A 25,040-nucleotide genomic window follows, 5' to 3' on the forward strand; every position below is an offset into this window, starting at 1 on the left:
CAGCCCATAATAGGTTAGCTTTCTTTGTCAACCATCTTGTCCCTGGGTGATAGTGTGCACTCATTTGACTTTTATGTGTAAATCATCTTTTGTCCCCATCTTTAGCACCAAGTCCTTTGGACTTCAGGCCATCCAGCCATCTACCTTCTCCATCAAGACCCTGGACTTACTCTTACCACCTCTCACTCAGTTAGCTCACTCTCTTTCTTCCTTTTAAGGGATTACTTCTTTCTCAGCATTCACAGTGAGACTGCCTGTCCCTGTGCATTGCTAGTGTTCCTGGGTTGTGTTTCCTCAGGAACCATGCCCACATCCAGCTAGCTGCAGAAACCAGAAACCTGGAAGACACTATTAAAGAAATCTACTGGGCAGCCTAGCAAAATATATTATATGCTTATTACTAGACACATATTCCTATTGAAAAGAATTGGATCCCGGAGGTGGCTGAGTGATTAAAAACTCTTGCTACACGACCCTGATGACTTGTAGAATCCACATAAAAAAGCTGGGTGTAGTGGCTCCTATCTGTTATCCCACACTCCTCCAGCAAGATGAGAGACAGAAGAATGGCCTGGAAGCTTGTGAGGGCAGAGCAGCAGTAGAAATAACAAGAGAGACAACTGCCTCAGAAAGAACGTGGAAAGGGAAAAGTGACTCCCGAGAAGTTGTCCTCTGACCCCCCACACGCATGCTGTGACATGAACGTGTACGTGAGTGCGTACACTAATAGAAAATGTTACTCTTTACAAAAACGTGTACATCAAAGACCTCTTGATATGTAGTGAAAGGTGGAATGAGGGAGCAGTAGAAGAATTCTGTAGAATATATAGGGTATTACCACCAGACCAGTTCCTGTTAGTTTATCTTTTGTGCGTTGTATCGTGGGACTTTGAAAGGAGTTCTCAGGTCAGCAGCACTCACAGGAGGCTTGTCATGTTGCAGGGGATGTCCGAAATGATATTTATGTCACCCTGATCCACGGGGAGTTTGACAAGGGGAAGAAGAAGACGCCTAAGAACGTGGAGGTGACCATGTCTGTGTTTGATGAAGAAGGCAACCTCTTAGAGGTACGTAGCATCCCCTACAAACGCCACCGCCATCACACATGGTCTGTAGTGGCAGCAGACTGCTGCTCAGACTGACTCAGTGTCCCCATATCGGGGTTTATTTCGTCTTTTCTGGGGTTTTGCTCTTTGATTTGTTTCTGTTTTTTTTTTTTTTAAGAAGGGGTCTCACTAGCTAACTGAGGCTGCCTCAAACTTGTGATCCCTCTGCCTCTGCCTCCCGGGTGCTGGGATTATAGGCATGCACTAGCATGCTCAATGCTTTTTCATAAGGAAAAAATATACAAGACCTGAAAAATCTGTGGCTTCCAGTGGCCAGTCTTACGCCTGGAACCATTTAGATTTATTTTGGTATTTCCCCTGTGCAGAGATACTGCAGGCTACTTAGCTTTAGGTTCTCAAGTTCTTTGACATTTTCAAGCTATGTTGCTATTCTAAGCTTGGGCACAGTGGCAAAAGTGTCCCAAAGGCCTTGAAAGGCACATTGCCATTACCTGGGCCAGTAGAGCCAACAGACCTGAAGGAGCACTGTGAAGCAAAGACAGGCACTCTTGGGTGTTGGTCAGCTGATGGTGATTTCCAGTGTTAGTCATTAGGAACCTGTACCTGAGTGGAGTTCTTTTGTGGGGAAATGCAGACATTAGTTATAGGCAGAGCCAGAAGGAGCTCCAGGCATGCTGACTTACTTATAGTCCAGAGTTCCTCGGACTCTGGCAACTTTCTGGCCATATAAGCAAGGACATCTTAAATTTGACTTCAGAGGGTTGGGAGGCACTGGGTAGCCACAGGAGGCCTCTGTCACCCTCACCTAATTACTTTGGGATCAAAGCCTAGACAAGTCAAAGTCTAGGTTTTTGAAGCTCTCTAGATGTCCTGGGATGATGCTCCCCAAATATTCAGTCTTTGTGCATAATTCAACCATTATGTTTCTTTAAAAGCAGGAAACTCGCTGGGTGGTGGTGGCGCATGCCTGTAATTCCAGCACTCGGGAGGCAGAGGCAGGCGGATCTCTGTGAGTTCGAGGCCAGCCTAGTCTACAGAGCTAGTGCAGGAAACTCTATGTTCAGTAAAAACACTGCAATTCATAACATGCAATACTTGGGGCTGAGGGTATTGAGGCGGCATTTGCTGATGTTCTGTGGAGTAACAAATGTATGCTGGGTGCAAAGTGCACCTGCTGTGTGTTCAAGGCTGCGGTGAAGTCTCCCAGTGCATGTGGATGAGCGCTGCTAGACTCTTCTCAGATCCACTACACCTCTGATTTTGAGTTAATTTTTTTTTGCTGCTATACATTCAGAAACCTTTTCCTATAGCCATGTTTTTCTTGACCTAGTATCGTCTTCTTATTGTGTCTTTCCAACCAAAGAAAGCCATTCATCCCGGTGCTGGGTACGAAGGTGTCTCGGAGTACAAGTCGGTGGTGTATTACCAAGTCAAGCAGCCTTGTTGGTATGAAACCGTCAAGGTGAGCACTCTGTTTCTAGCTCCTTCAGCTGTTGACTCTTGTTTAGATTCCTGTCTGCTTTTTAAATCCCAAATCATTCTTTCTTATCTGGAAGTTTCAGATAAGGTGTAGTAAGAGATGAATGGGATGGAATGGGGTAGGGTGGTAGTGAGAGTATAATCAAAATATATTGTATGAATTTCTCAAAGAACTAATTACTTTTAAAAAGCTGAATTGGTGGTTAAGAGTTCTTTAGAGCGTCCATTTTTAAGAAGCACACCATTCTGAAAGAATATTCTCATTCCTAAATGTATAGAAACTGGAATAGAGAAACTTGTGGCCGTCATAAGGCGGCAGGCTGCTAAGATACTGCAGACAAGCAAAGGTTTTCACACTCTGCCATCGGCTCCCTAATGTGTTGTTCTCATTGGCCCCTGCTCACATGTTCTGGGCATCCTCAGTGTGAGGAAGGGTTTCATGAATTGCGAAGTACTTTTCAGATCTAGCATCTCCTGTGGGCTCACAGTGGCCTTAACACTAGAAGAGCGGGTAGGGTATTGGCATGACCTCCTCCCAAAGAGGTGGCAGACCCAGGGAAGTGACTCATAAGATCCCAGGGCACCTTGGGGTCACCCTAAAACACATCACACTGGGCTGCAGCAGCCCCCATTGCCAGATTGTCAGGGTTCTTAGGAGGTTTTAAGCAGAAAATCCACAGACAGAAACATTGTCCTCGTATCTCGATTAGGAAGCAGTTATTTTTCACATTTTTCTGTAGTCTGTGTTTTTTATGGTGCTGTTCATATGAATTTATATTGTGATTTTTTTTTAAAGATAAGTTCACATTCTAACTCTGGCTATCCTAGAAATTGCCGTAAAGCCCAGGCTTGTCTTGAATGTACAGAGATCCACCTGCTGAGACTGAAAACACATACTGCAGCTCCTGGGTGGATTGTGCTATTTAAAGCTACTCACCTCAGGCATTGTGAACTCTTCAGGGCTTTAGATGCGGAGGCTGTTTATACAGTCTTCTGTAACTTATTGAACTACTATCAGAAAACTTCTCCACCCCGGTATTTTATCTTGTCTTCTCTCGTAGATACCAGTCACCACTGTATCTGTAAGGGACTTGCAGTTGGAAAGGTCCTATGTAGACCTCAAAATCCTGGTCTTGTCCCTCTGAATGCCAGGTGCATAATATGTCTAAACTCTGAAACTATGATAAACAGCAGAACGGTCTCCCTCTGAGATTCTTTCGGCTTGAGAATGGTTGTGCTGAGTGAAGCCTTCTAGCAAGCCTGGGATCTCTGAAGGAACTTGTGCTGAGAGAAGACGGAAGCCAAATCTAAGTCTCTTTTTTTCTTAGAAGAGTTAAGAGGGAGGACTCTGAATGTGGTCACCCCAAGCAAAAGGCAAAAGCTTAAAGCAGTAGACTCACTGATTATCCGGATTGGAACAGTGCAGAATGTCTGCAGAGTCCAGACATCATGCTGTACCTCGTAAATGTATATACGGTCGTGGGTCTGAACCATGCATTACAGTTGAGGGGAGCGGATTCCAAATAAGCCCCGCCTTCTGACTCCTCCCCTTTCTGCAGGTCTTCATAGCTATAGAGGAGGTCACACGCTGCCACATCAGATTCACCTTCCGACACAGGTCATCTCAAGAATGTAAGTGTTAAGAGGGCTGGGGCACATTTCCATCTTAAATTGTACTGTTTCCTGATATGCTTTGTGAATTTGAAAATGTGGAAAAAGTTGGCAATTTTAGCTCAGAATTCATATGGTATCGGGAAAATAGAATAGTGTTTTGTTTTGTTTTTTTTTGTTTTTGTTTTGTTCTGAATGCTGGGGATTGAATTCACAGCCCTGGGCACGACAGCCATGTGCTCCACCATTAAGGTACATGCCTAGCCCTGTATTTTTGTAGCTGCTTATTTTTGATACAGGATATCAGTATGTAGTCCAGGGTGGCCTCAAGCCTGCATTTTTTCATTGACTCAGTTTCCCAAGTAGCTGGAGCTGTGAGTCACCACCTTTGGCTTTGTTAAAGGGGTTGAGGCAGGGGGGTTGCCGTGAATGAGTCTAATTTGAGAGTCTTTCCTCCTACTGTATGGAGAAAGTGTTGGATGGAAAAGGCATGAAGGTAGAAGGAAGGGCTTACCGAGGTAAACAGATGGGGTAAGCATCCCTTGGCCTTGGGTAGGAACAGGGCATGGTGAGAGAAAGGGATCAGACTACAAAGATATGTTGGACATGACATTGACTGACAGGGCTGAGATTGGTCAGCACTATCAGTCTGGTTTGGACGATTTCGTAGATGGTGGTCTCATTCATTAGGCAATATAGAAAACAGCCCATATGTGAAATATCAGGCATTCTCAGTTTGGGAGCAGCTATGACATAGACAAGCTTACTGCTAACCTGTGTTTATTCTGATATGGTTGACCATCACACACATCCATAGAGAAGCTTACTGTTGACCTGTGTTTATTCTGATATGGTTGACCATCACACACATCCATAGACAAGCTTACTGTTGACCTGTGTTTATTCTGATATGGTTGACCATCACACACATCCATAGAGAAGCTTACTGTTGACCTGTGTTTATTCTGATATGGTTGACCATCACACACATCCATAGACAAGCTTACTGTTGACCTGTGTTTATTCTGATATGGTTTACCATCACACACATCCATAGAGAAGCTTACTGTTGACCTGTGTTTATTCTGATATGGTTGACCATCACACAGGTCCATAGACAAGCTTACTGTTAACCTGTGTTTATTCTGATATGGTTGACCATCACACACATCCATAGACAAGCTTACTGCTGACCTGTGTTTATTCTGATGTGGCTGACCATCACACACATCCAGAGCAACTGTGAAATTAACCGCCACAGCCATCTCCTCCTGGGGTCCACCCACATGGTTTAGGCATGTATTTCTGTCTTTTCAGCCAGAGATAAATCAGAGCGAGCTTTTGGGGTGGCCTTTGTGAAACTGATGAACACGGACGGCACCACCCTGCAAGATGGGAGGCATGATCTGGTGGTATACAAGGTGACACTCGTAGAACCAGACTTCAGAATGGCCCAGTACACACCTGTTCCCTTTGAATGTGGTTTTTCAGGCTGGTTTGGGATTTACATGTGGAAACTTCAGAAATCTATTGAAAGTTACATGTGTCTGCCCTCTATAGTCTAGAGGGCTCTAGGTCATACCTTAGTGGTTTTGCACCTCTTAAGGGAGAGTGATTGCCTGATTAGTGAGTATTCCAGGAGCATCTCACTGTAGGGCAAAGGGTGTGCCTTGGTCCTGATTAGTAAAGGGCAGGGCCCTTGATCCTGCTGTTCATCATCCTAATAGCACAGACAGAGAAGGGCTGTGCCTGGCTAGAACCTGGTAGGGTATGATAGGATGTGTTTTTCATACCACTGCTACCCAGGCACCATTTTTTTTTTTCTGTCTGAGCCCTGCTGCCTTTCCTTGCTCACTGTTCTGAGCCCTACACCTACTGAGATATTAGAGTTTAAAGTGCATGCTGGGAGATCTCAGTTCCTCAGCAATATTTGGCAGAGGATGGCTGACACATCTGAGTTGTGCCTCGCCAATGAACGTTTCCTTCCTTAGCATGTCTTTGGTCTCTGAATAGTTTCAGAGTCCATAGGGAGCTACTTCTTTCTCCACTGGCACCGTGAAATGTACACATGACCGTTTATAAGTTCAAGAGAATCAAACTTAACCTTGTTCTGTAATGCACGTATTTGCTTCTGGTAGAGAATAGCTTCCGATTTCTAGTTCACAACTAACTTCTTTATTATTTCATGGTAAAGTTATTTCTTCTGTGAATTCTGTAGGAAGATAATGTCTAAATGATAGAGGATTATAAATATAATCTGATACAAGTCATACATTCCCTACTAAGAATGACCATTCTCTTCTTGGAGAGGGTATTTCTTACTAGTGTGTGAGAGATGTTGCCCAGTTTCTAGTTTTGCTAACTTGCTTCCCTTGTAGGGTGATAATAAGAAAATGGAAGACGCTAAATACTATCTGACCCTGCCTGGGACCAAGGCAGAGATGGAAGAAAAAGAACTCCAGGCATCCAGAAACCCATCCGTCTTCACGCCCAGCAAAGAGAGTACAAAGGACAGCTTTCAGATTGCCACCCTTATTTGTTCCACAAAGCTCACCCAGAATGGTAGGTGTGGGACCACATGGGCACAGATGGTCCTGCTCTGGTCCTCCTAGGCTCCTTGCTTAGACTCAGGATGCTAGACCATGTGGCACCAGGTCTTCTGAAACAGGATGCTTGGTGGTTGGCTTCTGCCCTCTGCTCCTTCAGCAGTGTGCTACAGTGCTGTGACAGTTACTTCTTCCGGTTCTGTGACGGAAATACTCGACAGAAGCAATTTGAGTAAGGAGAGTTTATTTTGGCTCGGATGCCAAGGGTACAGCCTGTCACAATGGGGACAGCACAGGAGCGTGGGGCAGCTGGTCACACAGTCAGGAAGCAGAACGTGACGAATGCCGTTGCGCAGCTCCCGTCTACCTTCTATGGAGACGGGGACCCTAGCCTGTGCAATGATGCTGCCCTCATTTTAAGTGGGGCTCCCCACCTCAATTAGTACAATCTAGAAGCTTCCTCACAGACATATACTCAGAGGTTCGTCTCCTAGGTGGGTCTAGATCCTGTCAAGTTGACAAAATAACTTGCCATCGTGAATATTTTTTCATACCAGAAACCCTAAACATATTCACGAATGGGTGGAATTCAGAAGTTGCGCATTATCTTCCTTCCAGGCATCAAAGATAATGCTGGGGGTTTGTTTGTTTGTTGTCGTAGATGGTCCAGGAAAAGTCAGTAATTAGGGATGGATTCTGGCAGTAACCAGTCTCTTGCCCAAACGGGGATGGCAGAGAGCAGCTTGTTTCTGTTACTCTTTTTTTTTTTTTTTTTGGACAGTCTCACTATGTAGCCTAGACTAGTAGTAATTCTCCTCTCTCAGCTTCCCAAGTGCTGTGCCTGTAGGTATGAGCCTCCACACCCAGCAGAGTTTCTCTTTCTCCCGGTCTTCCTCCTTCCATTGCTCCAGGAAATGAGGAATTTTCCATAAAATCAGCAGCATAGTGTAAATGAGGCACCATTTTGTTTCTCGGGAAACCTCGGGCATCTGTTTTAACTACTTGTATTTAACATGGCATTCGATAGCATCAGCAGTTACTCGTTTAACCTGTTCTACATAGAAGGAGCCCTGCTAACTAGCGAGCCCAGAATTTCCTGCCCAGGAGTCTTCCTTACCTCAGCAGGTCCATATCTCAGGAGCTGTGCACAGGATCAGGCCTGTGAGCATGAGGCTGACTTTGGTTGGAGCTGGAGAACAGGAGCGCTGTCTTGGGAGAGGGGACTGCAGAGGGAAGGCCCACTCGGGAGTCAGCTCCTGGTTGTTCTTTAGAAGGAGTCAGTATTAGGTTGATATTGGCAGATCCTGGTTGGCTAGAGAATAAGGGTGGTGTTCCAACTTGGTCCTGTGGCTGAGCTTAACAGAGTGAAATTCAGAGCTAATCTACATGGGAAGGCGAACTCACAACTCACTTAGGTAGAAAGTGTCCTTAGCTTCATAGAAGACACAACAAACTTGTCCCAGTCACATAAGCCTGTGCGTGTGTGTGTGTGTGTGTGTGTGTGTGTGTGTGTGTGTGTGTGTGTGTGATAAACTGCTGATGGAGGGTGAAGGTATAGTAGTCACAGAAATTGGTTGTAACTCCTAGACATTGAACTTGGCACTAGTGAGATGTGCATCAGCACTTATGTGTGAGGATGTTTTCTGATATTTACAATGCGGACACACTGGAAGCAGTCCAAATGGCTGGTGGCTGGAATCCATTTAAATTTTAGAGTTTAATTGAATAACGAAATGTATGTGGCTCCTGAATACTGAGTTTTAAATCATAGTTAATGCCAGCACTTGGGAGGCAGAGCCAGGCGGATCTCTGTGAGTTCGAGGCCAGCCTGGTCTACAAAGCGAGTTCCAAGAAAGGCACCAAAACTACACAAAGAAACCCTGTCTCAAAAAAAACAAAAAAAAAAAAAAAAAAAAAAAAAAAAAAAAAAAAAGAAAAAGAAAAAGAATGCCTCTGTCTGTCCATCTCTGCAGTGACTTCCCTATGACTTGGTTTCCCCATCTTTTCCCAACAAGAGTAACAAATAGTACATGTTGATTATCCCTTTTCTGGAATACTGAGAACTACAAATACTTTGGATTTCAGATTAAAAAATATATATATTGGCATACCTGGGGTATGTTCTTCTGGGAGAAGTCTAGTCATGAAATTCATTTGTGTCTGCATTGTTAGCTGTCATGTTTAGAATCAGATCAAACTGTGGCTGAAGCCCATTCCCGCGGCCCCTGGGGAGTCATGTGACCTAAAGCAAGTGTCACAAATGCCTGTTTTCTCCTCTGAAAAACAAAATCCCCACAGTACAGTTGTGACGCCAAAGTGAACTGATAGGTCTCTATGTTGCCCCTTCCCCATGACTCTGCCCAGACACGGATATCTATCATGCAGGAAGTTGGAGACTGGGAGCCTGCGCTTGCTTTCCTAATGATGTCATCATTTGAGAATCATGAGTTCCAGTCGGTCGTCATTTTATGTTCTTGTACATCAGTAGCTGATTGTTTTTCTCCTTTGAGGGACTAAAGAGTATCACAAGGTTTCCTCTGATTTATATGAGATAATAAATTGCAATAACACCCAAGGTACACCATAAATTAGCTACGATGAAGAGCAGTTATTTTTGTTGGTGTGTGACGTGTGGTGTTTGTGTGCAGGCAGGCATCTGCTGCATTACACGTGTGTAGGTCAGAGAATACCCTTGGATGTCAGTCCTCACCTTCCATCTTGTTTGAGGCAGGGTCTCTTGTTTGCTACTCTGTAAACCAGGCTGTCTTGTTCTAGGAGCACTGGGGGCTTCAGATACGCGCTACTGCAGCCAGCCTTATGTGGGTCTAGAGATTCGAACCCAGGTCTTTAGACTTGCGTGATAAGCACTTTTACCCCTGAGCCATTTCTCCGGCCTGGCGGCAGTGATCTTTTCTAGAAAACTCTTTAGCCATGTCTTCTAATATCTGTGGTTTGTGTCCTTCCCAGTGGACCTGCTCGGCTTATTAAACTGGCGTTCCAACTCTCAGAACATTAAGCACAACCTGAAGAAGTTGATGGAAGTGGATGGAGGAGAGATTGTTAAGGTATGCCTATATGTCCGTAGCCGCAAGTACACGTTACTGTGCCACTAATTCAACAATTTCAGTTGAGCCAAGAGGAAATCTAAAACTCAGTATCTGCAGGACTAAGCCAGTGTGCCAATCTTACAAAAATCTTTTATTCACATCTCTTCTATTAGAACCCGATGACTCCCCATTTTTTTTTCTACAGCATGTAGCAGGATGAAACCCAAATAACCTCTCTGTTTCTCTTACCTTCAGTTTTTACAGGATACTCTAGATGCACTTTTTAACATAATGATGGAAATGTCAGACAATGAAACGTACGACTTCCTTGTGTTTGATGCACTGGTAAGCAGTTTTGCATGTTTTTTAAGTACCATAAATATCGTCAAGCGAAATTACAAAATCATTCGTGTATATCTCGCTGAGTATTTCTTTAGCCTAAACTCTGAGAAGTCCAATTAGGAACTAAGGTCTTCTCTTCCAGGCTCTTACTTTCTATTTGATCTCACCTTTTTTGATATACTTCCACTTTCTCATTAGGGAAAACAACGGGTTTAATTACATTAGAGATTGCCAGGTGCTTGAACTTCTTTTATCATTCTCTAGTCAAAGCCCAGGAGAAGCCCTTGCTAAAGAATGATGTACATCCTTGTCCGACCATGTCAGGGAGGCTGCATTCACCAGTCTGAGATGAATCTTAGTGGCCTTGTGTACTATAGGCAGCCTAGCAGACAAATGTGTCACACAGTGCTTAAGCCTGTTCTAACAACTGGAATCAGAAGGATGTGTCACAATGGGAAGTGGGAAAGGCAGGGAACGTCCTGTGAACAGGCGGAAGCAGACACACCTAACCCACGCCTCCTTCCCTCACCGCTGAGGGGAGTCTAGGACAGGATTTGACCTGAAGATTGGGGCTGAAGGTGTAGGTAGATTGCGAATGTGTGGTGTTTACCAACGCGAGGAAACTGGTCTTTTTAGCAGTGGGTTAGGGCATTGGAGCTAATGTTGGAAGACGGAGCCAGGCAATGCAGTCACCATGAACTGAACTCAGTCATGCCCTAGTTTGTGGGGAAAAGAGGCCGACTAGAGACCACGGAGATGAACCCCAGCGGGACAGGACCACTGGCTCTGGGCATAGATGGCGATCCCAAGTGCCTCTTTTTATACACACTCGTCCTTTGTGCACTCCATAGACATAAGGTGACACATAGGGAAGAAATGGGGAGACCAAACTCTGACGTTCACGGAGTATTCCTACTCAGCTTGGGGAAAACCTCATGGGAAATTGTGTTAGTTTAGTTAATTCCCACAGACCACTTTCTCCATCTTCCTTCCTGCTCTCCCGCGCTCTTCTGTGCCTTAACTCACCTGTGCACCCCTTGTGACCTGAGTGTCCCACAGCCAGTGGTGATGGCCTGGATCCGCTTGCCCATAGCAATATGCCGGACTCATATAATCTGTCTATGTTAAATGTGAACCCTAAGACTTCCCTTCAGCGTGGATAGTAGACTAGAAATGCCGCAAACAGAATCAAGAAAGAAAAGGTCCCTGGAGGTTAAGAATCTTGGTCCAGGCGGAGCATCTGGGCTGTGCAGTGCTGCTGTTAATGCTGGCCACCTTTGGCAGGTCTTCATCATCTCCCTGATAGGAGACATCAAGTTTCAGCATTTTAACCCTGTACTCGAAACCTACATTTACAAGCACTTCAGCGCCACCCTGGCACACGTGTAAGTATGACTCAGGGGACTGGTGTGTTCCTGGGGTGGACAGTTAAGCAACAGGAGGAGCCCTTCATGCAGTCAGTGAGGCTGGAGCGTGTGACTGGGCCCTAAGCATCTTTGTGGAACGAGGCCATGTGAATAATGTGTCAGTGGAACAAGGTGTTGGACTCAGTCCTTTCCTTCAAGATAAGGAGATGTTTCTTAAAACCCCAGAGTGTAGGCTGGGGAGATGGGATGTTCAGGAGTGCTTGCCGCGCAAGTACAAGGCCCTGGGTTGGATCCTCAGGACCCAAGTCAAAAGCCAGTCGTGGTGATGTGTGCCTATGACCCCAGTACTGGAGAAGTGGATACAGGGGGATCCCTGGGGCTTGTTGGCTGGCTAGTTACATTGAATTAGTGAGCTCCAGGGAGAAACTGTCTCAAAAGTTAAAATGGAGAATGAGTATGGAAAACACCTGATGTAGACCTCTGGCTTCAACACATATGTGCTCACACCTATCTGTATTTACATACACATGTGCAAATGCACGTATGCACACAAAACCAAGAAGATAAAACCCAAGGGCATACACTGGGGAGATGGAGACAGGCATAGAAGCAGATGACCAAACTCAGGAGCTTCTGAATCAGATGTCAGTGAGGCACCAAAGGCATCCAACAATGAACTAGGCAAAAGCAAGCCTGTTAGAAAGGCAGGCTTCACCCTCAGCCCTTCCCCACAATGCTTTGGGGAACTGAGTGCTTGTAGGACATTAGGAGATTTGGTTATTTTCCTTTTACCCACGAGGCAGTAGTTTGAACCTTTTGCACAGAGCAGCCTTCTTTCAGTGTGCCGTTTGCGGCTTGCTGCCTAGAGAAACCAACCTGCTGTGTCTACTCGGCTTCCCGCTGCAGTGCTCAGCTCCCGTGTGACCTGACCACCCCAGCTTGTGAATTCCAGTTACTGCGCTGAGTCATCGATGGGACCTATCACGACAGGAATGTAGCCGGGACTGGTTAGCTGTGCTCTGGACAGTGGCTCATGCCATGTCACATTGACTACTGCTGTCTGATCTGTCAGGCCAGATCATTGTGCCTCAGTGGTGTTTTCTACACCACCCATTCATGAAGATGCAGGAACACAAGTCCTACAAAGGGGATGTTATACAACTTGCTCATCAGCTAGTCTTTTGATCAGCGAGTGCCTCGTGGGTTGAGGAGGCAGCAGACAAGCCAGCATTTGGTATATTTCCACCAAGCACCTTGACCTTCCAAGGGGTCAGTGGCTGTAACTAAGATAGTTGTAGATTATTATACTGAGCTCAGTGAAGCTGCATGGCAAACTTGAATTCCTGATTCTCCTGCCTCTGCCACCCAGGAGCTGGGATGACAGATTCTCACCTTTTCACCTGTCTCCTAAGGGAATTTTCAATAGCCGAGAATACAAGACGTAACTCAGCACGTAGACGAGGCCAGTAAGGAGCTCAGGGTCAGACACATACCGGCCAGAGTAGCCAGTTAGCACTCTCCTGCCTGCTGCTGGGTTTATTTGCAGCACTTGATTAATTCTCCATGTTTCCCTTGGATTTGGGGGTGAATTTAAGGGGGGAGGGAAAGAAAAAGGGAGGGGTTAATTTTAAAACAAAAATAAATGAAATATAGGTGCCCTCAAAAGTCCAAGTTACCCTGGTACCATGGTGTTGGGGAGATGATTCAGTCCATAAAGCGCTTGCTCAAGGCTGAGGACCGGAGTTCAGTTACCAGAGTCTAAGTAAAGAGGAGCATTGTGGCACACATTTGTAATCCTAGTGCTAGGAAGATGGAGCATGTACATATAAAATAATAATAAATGTAAAACTACATAAAATAGACAAAATAGATGTTTGTCTATTGGCATGTTCAGAACAATGGATGATACAGAGTCAGAGTGAGTCCACTTTTCTCATCAGTGAAGACTCTGGTGCCATGTTGATTTCAAATGATTGGGACAGGCTGCAAGGAATTAGCTTAGGTAACTGCCACAGGCAAGCATCATCTGTCCTTCACGGGGTATCGGAAGATGTCTGCTTTAAATGCCAGAAAAATAAAAAAAAAAATCTTCGTAAGGCAAATCCTTTTAACTCTTTGGTTCCCCTTTCCTTCTTTTCATATATTTGTGTCTGTGGTGTGCCTGTGTGCATGTATATGGGTGTGTGTGTGTGTGTGTGTGTGTGTGTGTGTACTTGTGTGTGCTCATTTGCATTTGAAGGCCCAAGACTGATGTCAGCAATCTTCCCAGGTCACTGCCCCAAACTTGTGGATGTAGCTAGTTTAGTTAGATGGCTTGCTTCTGGAACCTAGTCTCTGCCTTCTGAGCACTGAATTACAGGTGAGCCACCAGACCCAACTGGCATTTCCTTGAGTTCTGGGGATCCAAACTCTGGTTCTCACACTTGCCGCTTGAATAGCAAGTGCTTTAACGGCCGAGCTGTCTCCTGGCTCCAGCTCTGTCATCTCCTGAGCCCTCTTTTCACCTCCACCAATGGAAACTTGTGCCTTGAGGTATCGATTCCTCCTAAGTTTTCCCAGTATATTTGAGAAGAGGACAAGTGTCAAAGCTAGACAGACATGGAAACAAAACAGCAGTCTGCCTATGGAGGGCGTATTTGAGAGGGTGGACTTGAAAGCTGGCCTTGTGCTTCCCAGTTTACCGCCATCCCTTTCTGTGTTGCGTGCGTATCCCCGGGCTTGAGCATAGCGTTGCCCATGACAATGTTGCTTTCTTACCATTTTTAGGAAACTCTCCAAGGTACTAAACTTTTATGTGGCTAATGCTGACGACCCTAGCAAGACGGAATTGCTCTTCGCTGCCTTGAAAGCCTTGAAGTACCTGTTTCGATTCATCATCCAGTCGCGAGTGCTCTACTTGAGGTAATGGTCCCAGTAACAGGATGCTGCTGGGACTCGCCTAGATCCCCCGTTCCTCATGCTCGTGTGTATTCAGCTTTGCAAGCAGTTGATTGGTCATAGGATAAGCAAACTCCAGGTCTTTGAGGGGTGAAGGTAAAGGTGGATAAGGAGACCACTGGAGAAGGTCCATAGGAGGTCCTTCTGCATCCGGGACTCATGAGTGTAAATGGCTCAATGTGCTGCTTGCTCTAGAAGTCTTGATTGGTGACGATGGCCTTAGATAGACAGGTCTTGTGACAAGCCAGGAGCTTGGGTCTAATCCAAGGGCGGAGGCCGCACTAGGAGAGTTTGATTAATGAGATACTAAACTCTGGCTTTTCAATGATCATCTCACTTCCTGTGCAGAACGTGGACTCTGCAAGGCTGAGAATGAAAGTGAGTCACCACTGATAGGCTGCTCAAGGGTGAGACACTGAGGCTCTGCAAGTGGAATGGGGGGCAGGGTGTTCATTCAGGAGGAATTGCTGATTGGCTGTTGTAGGACTTCATGGAGCAGCAGTAGAAAGGGAAAGGCCCTAGACAACCTTGAGGTTGGGCTGGGCCGTGATGGCATTTGCTCAAACAAGAACTGTTGAGAGCTGAGCAGAAAAATGAAGCGTGTTCCCTCGGTTGATTTTGAGCTGCTTTGGGATTAACTTAGAGGTCTTTTCTTTTTGTTTGTGTGTGTATGTGGTACATGTGTTTGTACATGCATGCGCAACCAGGACAGACATACGGAAGCCAGAGGACACTGAGTGATCCTCTATCACTTCTGCCATATTCCCTTAAGACAGAATCTTATTGAGCCTGGAGCTCACTGGTTTTTGAGCCAATAGTGATCCTCCTGACTCTGCCCGACCCCCAGCCCCCAGTGGTGGAGTTACAAGCTCATGTGGCCAAGCCTGGCTTATTACATGAGCGCTGGAGATCTGAACTCAGGCAGGTCCTCATCCTCACACAGCAAGTGATCTTGCCTACTAAACCATCTCTCCACCCCAAGTTCTTTTCTAAGTCTTTCAATGAGTGTGTCGAAAACTATGAATTATCACTTGGCTTAATAACGTTCCCCAAGGAGTTCACATTCCTTGGTTACTGTATTCCTTAACCAGGATGTTAAGGACTAGAAGCAGTTACAGGTTTCCAGTTTTGGAAGGATTTTGGAATATTTGGAGACATATAATAAGGTATCTTAGGGGTGGGACTGGAATCCAAACACAAAGTTCTTCAGTTTCCCATATGTCTCATGCACACAGCCTCAAGGTGGTTTCACATAATTTCTATTGCGTGTACATTTTTACTGACCCCTCATGTAAGGTCAGATAGGGAAGTTTCTACTCATGGCTTCATGTCAGCACTCATAAAAGTTTTGGAGAGTTTTTAGATTTTGGGTTTTTAGAAAGAGATCAGTCAGTGTGTTCAGGTGAGTGGAGGAGACCAACATAAATATATATATCTATGAGTATACCTGTGCTTAAGTGTGTTCATATATTCTGGGTCTGTCAAACCTCCCCTTGAACACTTGGTGGAGTTGCCATCAATGACGGTGTACAAGTTCTGCTCTTTGGGATGTCTATGTTTGGGGAAACTAGCCAGAGACCTTCTAGTATGTACTTCGGTAAAACAACCCACTTCTGAGTTGATGGCGTCTGTCTTAGGAAGACAAGCAGAATACTTTAATCAAGGCACATCCTCGTCAATGATGTTCAAGGCATGGCAGAGCAGGGTAGCAGCCGTCAGGGGCGTACAGTGGAGGAAGCTTACAACAACTGGGGTCTGTAGGCTAGGTTGGGGGAGCTTCTCCACAGTACCTGTGGCCTCAGCTCAGCGCAAGGCTGGAAGGCATGGAACAGTGGAGAGGAAGGGAAGAGGGGGGAATCTGGAAGAGAGTGTGCAAGGCTGATTTAGATACCAGCGGAATCTGCTCTGGGGGCCTACACCCCCTGTTCTTGCTCATGAGCCGAGGAAGGCAGCCGTACCCACTCACCTGCTACCTCTGCATAGTGACTTGCTGCTATTTTCTCTCCTACCAGCAGTGCCCAGAGCCAAATGCTTCTCCAGGCTGGGGCCCTCCACTCAGCAACAGCTGGCAGTCCTAGTTAGCCAGCTCTAGACCGTGGGTTAGGACTTCACCTACAGACGACCGCTTTGCTCTTTTCGGGGTCTTTTGATGTCTTTCCAGCCTGTTGGGCTGACTTTCGGTCCCATTAAAAACAGTCCTGGGGTGCCCCCGTGAGCTGTCTCTGCACAATTTAGAGATGGTGACCAGCAAGGCACTGACCTCTAGTGTTGTTTTTTGAGACCACAAGTCTGCTGTCAATTCTCTTCCTTCCTTATTAGATTTTATGGTCAGAGTGAAGATGGAGATGAATTCAACAACTCGATCCGCCAGTTGTTTCTTGCCTTCAACACGCTCATGGACAGGCCTCTAGAAGAAGCCGTCAAGATCAAGGTCAGCCTGGCGACCTTGTGGGTGACCCCCCCCCCCACGAAGACCCCTCCCGAAGATGTGACGTGGTGGGAGGGGGAAGTGAAGTGTGCTCATGGAGAGCTGGAGAAGCACAGTAGAACGGGCAGAAGTAGGGGAGAAGTGGGGTGAGGCTGTGGCTGTGAGGTTGCTTGCCTGGCAGGCAAGAGGCCCTGGGTTCTAGCCACAGCATTGCCCAAAAGCAAGCACACATTCAAAGTAAATAGGTCTACATTTTAACTTTTATATGCATTTGCATCTTCAAATGTCAGCTCACCAAAGACAGGCTTCCCTTTTAGACTCGGCTTGAGTGGCTGCCCTAAGTCCTGCTTGATCCCTTGATTTTAGCCAACTGATCCCCCTGGCTGTCACAGGTGGCAGTTTATCTTCTCTGTCACCACCTCTTCCCCCACCCCCACCCACCCCGCCCACCTCCTTCCAGAAGTGCAGAGTCACGAACAGCAGCAGCAGCAGCAGCTTTTACAAACTGTGAAGCATGTAATCCTTGAGGGCTCCAGTTTGAATGTTACTATTTCTTCCTTGCCTTCCATGGTGACCTGGTGGGACAAACTTGAATTACCTCCAAAAAAAAAAGTGCTGTAAATACACATGGCCTTTCAGGAATGAAGACCAGGGCCTGGGCCTCCTGCATTTTCAGAAGGAAGCTTGGGGGAGTTCATTCTTAACAATACCAGCTTCTCATGGCAAGGGCACCTGCTTCCAGTTCCCAGTTTAAACCCCAAGTCCTGCCCTCTCCTCCTGGGATGCAGCAGCGTATTCCATTTTTAACTTCCTCGGCACTGGCTGACTTCATGCTTCTTACAGGGGGCAGCTTTGAAGTACCTTCCTAGCATAATCAATGACGTCAAACTGGTGTTCGATCCCATGGAGCTCAGGTGAGTAGCAGAAAACTATTTGTATCTGGAAACTAACAGCGGCAGCCCAATGCTGGGCAGAGGCTGGCTGCTACACACGCTTTGTTCTAACAAGTGTTCAGGGAGCACCTATTGGTGCTCATTTCTGTGGAAGAGAGAAAAGAATGCACAAAGCGGGCCCCGCAGAGAGACTTGCACTCTCCATGGGAAAAAGAAGCTATGCAAAAGAAAGGAGCCTAGGAAGGCAAAGTACGGTGGCTCTTAGAGAGGAGGTTGCTAGAAATGGCATTTTACAGTAACTGAGAATTGAGGTGGAAGTGATGGTGAGTGTGGGTGTGCTAGGCTCTCAAGGGCAAAGTCGGTCCTAAGAGAAAACCCTCTGGGGACAGGAATGTTCCCAGAGACACTCTCAAATCAAGTCTTAGGTCATCCCTGAGTTTTCCGGGTCACTCCTCCTGCTCAGCTCTCAGAGTGGAGATGTGCCTGAGGATGTCTTTTGCTTGGCCAAGTGAGCACACTGACCCTGCGACTTCTCTTCCAGCGTGCTTTTCTGCAAATTCATTCAGAGCATTCCCGACAACCAGTTGGTCCGGCAAAAGCTTAACTGCATGACCAAGATAGTGGAGAGCAGCCTTTTTCAGGAGGCAGGTAAGGAAGTCTCCTCCCTCAGAACCTGTAGCATTTGGGGAAGAAGATGTCTGAAGCCTTCCACTTGACCACATGTGTGCCAGAGCGGTTTACTGCGGAGTTATGGCAAGCATTGCTATGTTTGGTACTTACTCCTCTATTCTCTGGTTGGTCTCGCTCAGATTAGATTAGTTGATTTTTAACAAGTGACGCCTCTCTTTAAATTGAATATAACAGTGTGTTTGCATCTCTGTGATATTTATTGTATTCACAAAAGACAAAAGGCTGAAAAAAAAAGCATCAACAAATAAGCTTATCAAATGAAATTTTACAAATGAACTGTTAAGATGAGCAGGAAGGAGATCCCCCAGGTTCCCCCAGGCCAGGCTGACATCTGTGATAGGCAGTGCTCACCAGCCTGTGTTTTGTTGCCTTGTTCTATTTAAATGGAGTTTGATAACAGCTGTACCCTTGGCAGGTTGCTGGTTCTTTCTACTTTGTGTGTGTGTGTGTGTGTGTGTGTGTGTGTGTGTGTGTGTGTGTGTATTTTTGTTTTTTTGAGACAGAGTTTCTCTGTATAGTCCTGGCTGTCCTGGAACTCACTCTGTAGACCAGGCTGGCCTTGAACTCAGAGATCCACCTGCCTCTACCTCCTGAGTGGTGTGTGCCACCACTACTAGCCCATTTTGCTGGGTTTTAAGGACCTCTTGGGAAAGCAGTTTGAGGCTGAAGTTGGTTTATTCTTTCCTTTTTATTCTCTCTCTCTCTCTCTCTCTCTCTCTCTCTCTCTCTCTCTCTCTCTCTGTGTGTGTGTGTGTGTGTGTGTGTGTGTGTGTGCATGCAAGTGCCCAAGGAGGCCAGAAGAGGTGCCTGATCCCCTGGAGCTGGAGTGACAGGTGGTTGTGAGCCACCTGGTGTGGGTGCTGGGAACCAAACTTACTCAGATCCTCTGGAAAAGCAGCGAGTGCTCTCTAACTGCTGGGCCGTCTCTCCAGCCTAGTGCACTACCTCTGATAGTTACTGTTGTTTCTTTCCTTTTTCACTGAAACAGTTTTCTCCCTGCAGTGCAGGCTGACCTCAGACCCTAGCTCTTCCTGTCTACCTAGGATTGTACGCATGCACCACCACACTCAGCTGAATAGTTCTTTTCTTTTTTTTTTTACATTTTATTTGTTGTTGGTGGTGGTGGCAGTAGTATGTGTGTATGTATGTGTGTGTTTGTGTGTGTATACATGCATACACATGCATACTGCCATACATACATAGAGATCAGAGGAACTTATCCAAGTCTTCTTTTGTTATGTGTATTGTGGGGATCAAATTCAGGAGCCATCTCGGCAGTCTCCAGTTAAACTGGTCTCATTGGAGGCAGTAGAACCACTGTGACAGTCACTTTTATAGTGTCTGGAGAGCCTGGAGTCATCCTAATAAAGTACCATCCTGGTGGAGATTCCAGGACAAAGGCATAGGAAGTGACGCTCTCCATAGACCACACGTCCACAGAGACGTACACAGAATGTGCGTGTGACGTACAGGGAAGCCCATGTTCACAGGAATTTGATAGTTAATTGTCTTTGTCGAGTGCAAGCATTTCTGAGAACATGGCTGTCTTTGTTTTTCTCTATTTCCTGTGACTTCATGCTCATGTTGGCCTTAAAACAAAACCAAAAGACCACACTGGAAGGGTTGATGGTGTAGAGCATGTGCCTAGCATGTGGGAAGCCGTGGCTTCAGTCCCTAGCACCAAATATCAAAAAATAAAAAATTTTAAAACAGAATTAGAAATGGGGAGCGGGAAGGCTGAGGAGATGGCTAAGCAGTTAGGAGCACTTGCTGCTTTTGTGGAGAACCCAGGTTCAATTCCCAGTACCTACATGGCAACTCACAACCATCTCTAACTCCAACTCACAACCATCTCTAACTCCATCTCTAGGAGATATGATGCATTCTTCTAGCCTCCATGGGCTCCTGCATGCATTTGGTACACATGAACTCAAGCAAGCGCACACATGCTCACGTGCACGCGCGCGCGCGCGCGCACACACACACACACACACACACACACACACACACACACGAGAAATTGTTATATAATTCACTCACTGTTAAGGCTTAAGCATCCGTCGCAGCCTTAGAAGGAGAGTCCCTCCCATCAATCCCCAGCACTGAAAAAAGAAAGAATTTGGTCCGTGCTCACATCTGCCTTCGGTGGGAGTTTCTTAAACTATGAACTCCAGGGACAAGATTGAAGCTTCATGCTGAACGAAGTCCATGTGCTCTGCTGGCTGGGCTGACTGCAGGAGGGTCGGAGACATGTATGATTGCAGAGGGAGCTAGTGGGTCTGGGGGTAGCCATGCTCCGTGAGCCTATTTCTGTTCTTCTTCAGAGTGCAGGGAGGTGCTGCTTCCGCTACTGACAGACCAGCTCAGTGGCCAGCTGGACGACCACTCGAGCAAACCCGACCATGAGGCCAGCTCACAGCTTCTAAGCAACATACTAGAGGTGCTGGACAGGAAGGATGTGGTGAGTCCAGTCATCCTCTATGGCCCGAGGCTCTGCCGGTCCCTTTGCCCCCAACAGGAAACTCCGTGGCCTTCCTCCTCTCAGGCAATGCAGGAGCACTAAGGTGCTAGAGCAAGCTGTGTCCTTTTCAGAGTGGACTAAACACGCGGGACCTCACTTTAGGGTCCGATACAATCAAATAGCTTAGTGTGAGGGCCCTCACTGGGGGATTTTCCTGGTTGGCTTACCACTGAGGTCATTGGCAGTGCTGTTACGGACTGTTTAAGTTGGTCAGGCATGGTGGTGCACACTTTAATCCCAGCACTCAAGAGGCAAAGGTCGGCAGCTCTTTGAGGTCGAGGCCAGATTGATCTACCTAGCGAGTTCCAGGCCAGACAGGGTTACTTTGGTAAGACTCCATCTCAGATTACAAACAAACAAACAAGAGTCTTCTTCATGGGCTGGGAAGATGGCTCGTTGAGTCAAGAGCTTGCCATGTAAGCATGGGGACCTGAATTTAGGTTCCCCAGCACACAGGTAAAATCTGAACATGGTTGCACATACGTATGTGTGACCCCAGCACTGTCATGTACAGACAGGCAGGTATACCTTGGGGGCTCACTAGTCAGCCAGTTTTGGCAAAATAGTGATCTGTAAGCCCAGTGGGAGACCCTAACTCAGCAAAGAAGGCAGTGGGAAAGACAAAGGCAATGGTCTCCTCACGCACAGGCACACCCCGCCCCCCACGTATGCACAGGTTGATGCTTTTGGTGTTCTCTGTGACCACCCCACCCCCACCTCTTAAAAAAAAAAAAAAAAAACGGGAGCTGGCCCTGCCTGGATTTCCTGTGTGCTATGTTCAGGCCCCATTGGAGATGCTGGGAAACTTCACAGGGTGTGTTCTCTTGCGCACTGATGGTACAGAAGAAAAAAGAATGTCACTCTAAATGGCAGGCTGTGTTCCCCGTGACGGTTGCTCAGGGCAGGGGTTCCCACAGGGCAGAGACCACATGTGCTTTTTGGCCTGTGATTCTTAGCAGTCTTTAGATTCGACTCTACCAAAGGACACAAAAGATACTCATGCTTTATCTCACAGCCAACTCGGACTTCACTTGACTAGTTCAACCGTGGCTCGGTCGCCCACCTTATCCCAGCTTGTCAGTCCTGTGGGTGCTTTTGTATTTCTGCTATGCCAGCCTTGGCCCCAGAAAGCATGTGAAGATACTTTTGTTTTCTCTGATTAAGCCCTATGTTTGTCTTTTCCATATCCTTGGGCCCCAGGAGTTCACATACTGTTTGTACAGTTCATTTGATATTTATTCATGATAGATAATCCTTCCTCCTTTATCCTTACACATACCTGCAGAAACCACATTATAAAGCTGAAAACGGTTTTCCAGTAGTCACGTGACCGGGAATTTGGTTCTTAACCAAGAACTTAGTAGCAGATAAAAAACATGTGACCAGTCATGTCGTATACATAGCATTTTTAAAAAAGTGACTCTTACCGTGGCAGCTCATACAAGGCCTGCCCACAGGGTCAAGCCAAGCAGGGTCCTGGCACAGAGAGGCGTAAGTGGACTCTGGGCCAAGAAACTGGAATTGATACTATTGACAAAGGAAAAATGGATGCCCTGATGTCAACTACGGGAAGGGAAGGAATTAGAGCATGCACTTGTATTCAGCGCTCTCTTGTGTTAGTACAGTTGAGTCCAATAAAGAGCACTGCTACCTTCCTCCACTCACTGTGATGAAAACTAGAGATCAGGGAAGTGGACCAATGGCTCAGAGTCACATGTGACTGTTAGAACACTAAGTTCTAGAGGGATGATGCCGAGTCTTCTGTAACACACCATGGCGTTGGGAGCCTTAACAGAAGTTTGGTTCCTGGAAGTTCTAGAAGCTGAAAGTCTGAGGCCAGGGTGTCAGTGTGATTGAGTTCCGCTGAGGACACTCCTCAAGGCTTGAGGATGGCCACCCTCTCCCTGTGTGCTGTTGTGGTCTCTAGTCCATGAATACATGAAACGATGGGCCGAGAGTATAAAGGAAATGTATACGCCCCCCCCCAACCCAGAGTCTCTTCTAATAAGGGCACTAATTCTGTCAGATCAAGGCCCCACCCTCGTGACTTTAATTACTTCCCAGACGTCCTCTGATATTCTAGGGTGTTAGGGCTTTAATACTTGTAATGAGAAGGAGTCACCAACATTTATTGCACAACAGACCCCTAACCTTGAGTTTGTTTTTGGGGGGTTCTCTTTGTTTAGTTTTTGTTTCTTTGCCCCTCCACAGAAGCAGCATTTTCTTTCACTTCCCATGCATGTGCCTGACTGTCCAGGGTACCCCTCATCTGCTCTGCATCCTTGGCTGGGAATGACGTCACAGCTGTGTTTCTCCTGCAGGGCCCCACTTCAGCACACGTACAGCTGATCATGGAGAGGCTGTTGAGAAGGATCAACCGGACTGTGATTGGGATGAGCCGACAGTCTCCTCACATTGTGAGTCTCCTGGTAGCCCACACTGCAGGCACAAGGTCTCACTCCGTTCCACCATTGGCTCAGCACTGAACCCATGTTGCACGCCCCCCCCCCCCAATACCATATCATAGTTCTGAGTTCTAAACATATCTCAGCTTCTACACGAGCTTTCTGCCCCAGGTTGGATTGGATTTCCTTCAGGAAAAGCAGCCACCAGGCCCTTTTAGTTCAAGGAAAAACGCAGCCATCATTAAGAATTTGTGATCAGTGCCGGGCGGTGGTGGCGCACGCCTTTAATCCCAGCACTCGGGAGGCAGAGCCAGGCGGATCTCTGTGAGTTTGAGGCCAGCCTGGGCTACCAAGTGAGTCCTAGGAAAGACGCAAAGCTACACAGAGAAACCCTGTCTCGAAAAAAAAAAAAAAGAATTTGTGATCAGTGCCGGGCAGTGGTGGTACATGCCTTTAATCCCAGCACTTGGGAGGCAGAGCCGGGCGGATCTCTGTGAGTTCGAGGCCAACCTGGTCTACATAGCAAGTTCCAGGACAGACTCCAAAGCTACACGGAGAAACCCTTTCTCAAAAAAACCAAAAAAAAAAAAATTGTGATCAGTGTGTTTTCAGAAAGGCCGGTGCCCTATCCACTTTGCCTAAATAGTTGTCAATAAAGGGTAAAATTGAGGCCAGAATAATGATGAGAAGCTAAGTGGCGTCATGATTAAAGTGCAAAAACTTCTATTGATTACACCAAAAGCTGAGGTTAGATTTAATTAGAAGATTGTTCTGTGTGGTCCAAAGAAGGACCTAGAGAGCCGCAGTTTGGACTTTTGAATGCTTGACTGATTTAGACTAAATAGCAAGTAGCAGAGGCTGCTGGGGTGCTCCCAGTGAGCGCAAGCAAAGGGACCCTCCAATAGGAGGCCCCCAAGCATCCAGCCGCAATTAGCTGGTGAAATTGAGGCAGTCGGCCTGGAGCTCTCCAAGAGATTGAGCTTTCTCTCCATGGCTGAGCTCTTGGCTTCTCATTCCCTCTGCAGGTACTTCCTCTAGCTGTTCTCAAGGGCACAACGTTCTCTTTAGAATTACATTCATTCATTCATTCATTCATTCATTCATTCATCCATTCATTCATTTATTTGTTTGTTTATTGTGTGTGTGTGTGTATGTGTGTGTGTGTGTGTGTGTGTGTGCATGTAAGAATGCATACGTGTGCCATAATGATGTGTGTATGGAGGTCAGAGAACAACTTTCAGGCATCATTTCTCTCCTTCCATGAAGTGGGTCCCGGGGATCAAACTGAGGCCATCAGGCTTGGCAGCAAGCACCTCTGCTTGCTGAGCCAGCCCAGCAGCCCAAGGACATAAGGTTTTCAACAACCTTTCCTGTGTGCTAGTTGTCTGTCCCCTGGCGCAGAGCTGGGGGTGTGGCCAGCCTGCCCCAGGTAAAGGGGTTTTTGGAGAACACTTGAAACTAACAGGCCGTCTAGGCAGTGATGTGTGTTCATGAATACATCTCAGTGTCCAGAATGATGTTTGACTAGTCATACATAATTGTCACATTTAGCTGAAATGACCAGCATTTCTTTGAAACCCGGTAAAGTTGGGCGAGAAGCCAATGAACTAATGAGCTCTTTACTAACTAGGTGGTTTAGAAATAAGTGTGTTCGGTGGCCTTCCTGTCAAGTGGTACCAGAGGTTTAGATATTTTTTATTTATTTAT

At 46.5% G+C, this 25,040-nt stretch overlaps 1 protein-coding gene and 1 long non-coding RNA gene across 2 annotated transcripts in view; one reads left to right on the top strand and one right to left on the bottom strand.

Annotated features, from left to right (window-relative positions):
- Dock5 (dedicator of cytokinesis 5) overlaps window positions 1-25,040 on the top strand; it is a 192,667-nt gene that overhangs the window by 117,765 nt on the left and 49,862 nt on the right. Inside the window, exons 14-27 of the mRNA XM_028883189.2 lie at window positions 943-1,067; window positions 2,431-2,529; window positions 4,106-4,178; window positions 5,475-5,578; window positions 6,536-6,719; window positions 9,671-9,768; window positions 10,006-10,095; window positions 11,377-11,477; window positions 14,226-14,360; window positions 16,716-16,827; window positions 17,668-17,738; window positions 18,259-18,365; window positions 20,732-20,868; window positions 23,250-23,345. Coding sequence (XP_028739022.1) covers window positions 943-1,067; window positions 2,431-2,529; window positions 4,106-4,178; window positions 5,475-5,578; window positions 6,536-6,719; window positions 9,671-9,768; window positions 10,006-10,095; window positions 11,377-11,477; window positions 14,226-14,360; window positions 16,716-16,827; window positions 17,668-17,738; window positions 18,259-18,365; window positions 20,732-20,868; window positions 23,250-23,345 — 1,532 coding nt within the window. The remainder of the gene's footprint in view (window positions 1-942; window positions 1,068-2,430; window positions 2,530-4,105; window positions 4,179-5,474; window positions 5,579-6,535; window positions 6,720-9,670; window positions 9,769-10,005; window positions 10,096-11,376; window positions 11,478-14,225; window positions 14,361-16,715; window positions 16,828-17,667; window positions 17,739-18,258; window positions 18,366-20,731; window positions 20,869-23,249; window positions 23,346-25,040) is intronic.
- LOC119088512 lies at window positions 16,723-20,735 on the bottom strand. Its single transcript, XR_005092161.1, has 4 exons — window positions 20,448-20,735; window positions 18,498-18,629; window positions 17,275-17,399; window positions 16,723-16,803 (listed from the first exon to the last, which is right to left on the bottom strand). It is a non-coding gene; the product is annotated as an uncharacterized LOC119088512 (long non-coding RNA).

Source organism: Peromyscus leucopus, chromosome 9 (genome assembly GCF_004664715.2).
Source record: "Peromyscus leucopus breed LL Stock chromosome 9, UCI_PerLeu_2.1, whole genome shotgun sequence".
In the NCBI taxonomy this organism is placed as follows: domain Eukaryota; kingdom Metazoa; phylum Chordata; class Mammalia; order Rodentia; family Cricetidae; genus Peromyscus; species Peromyscus leucopus.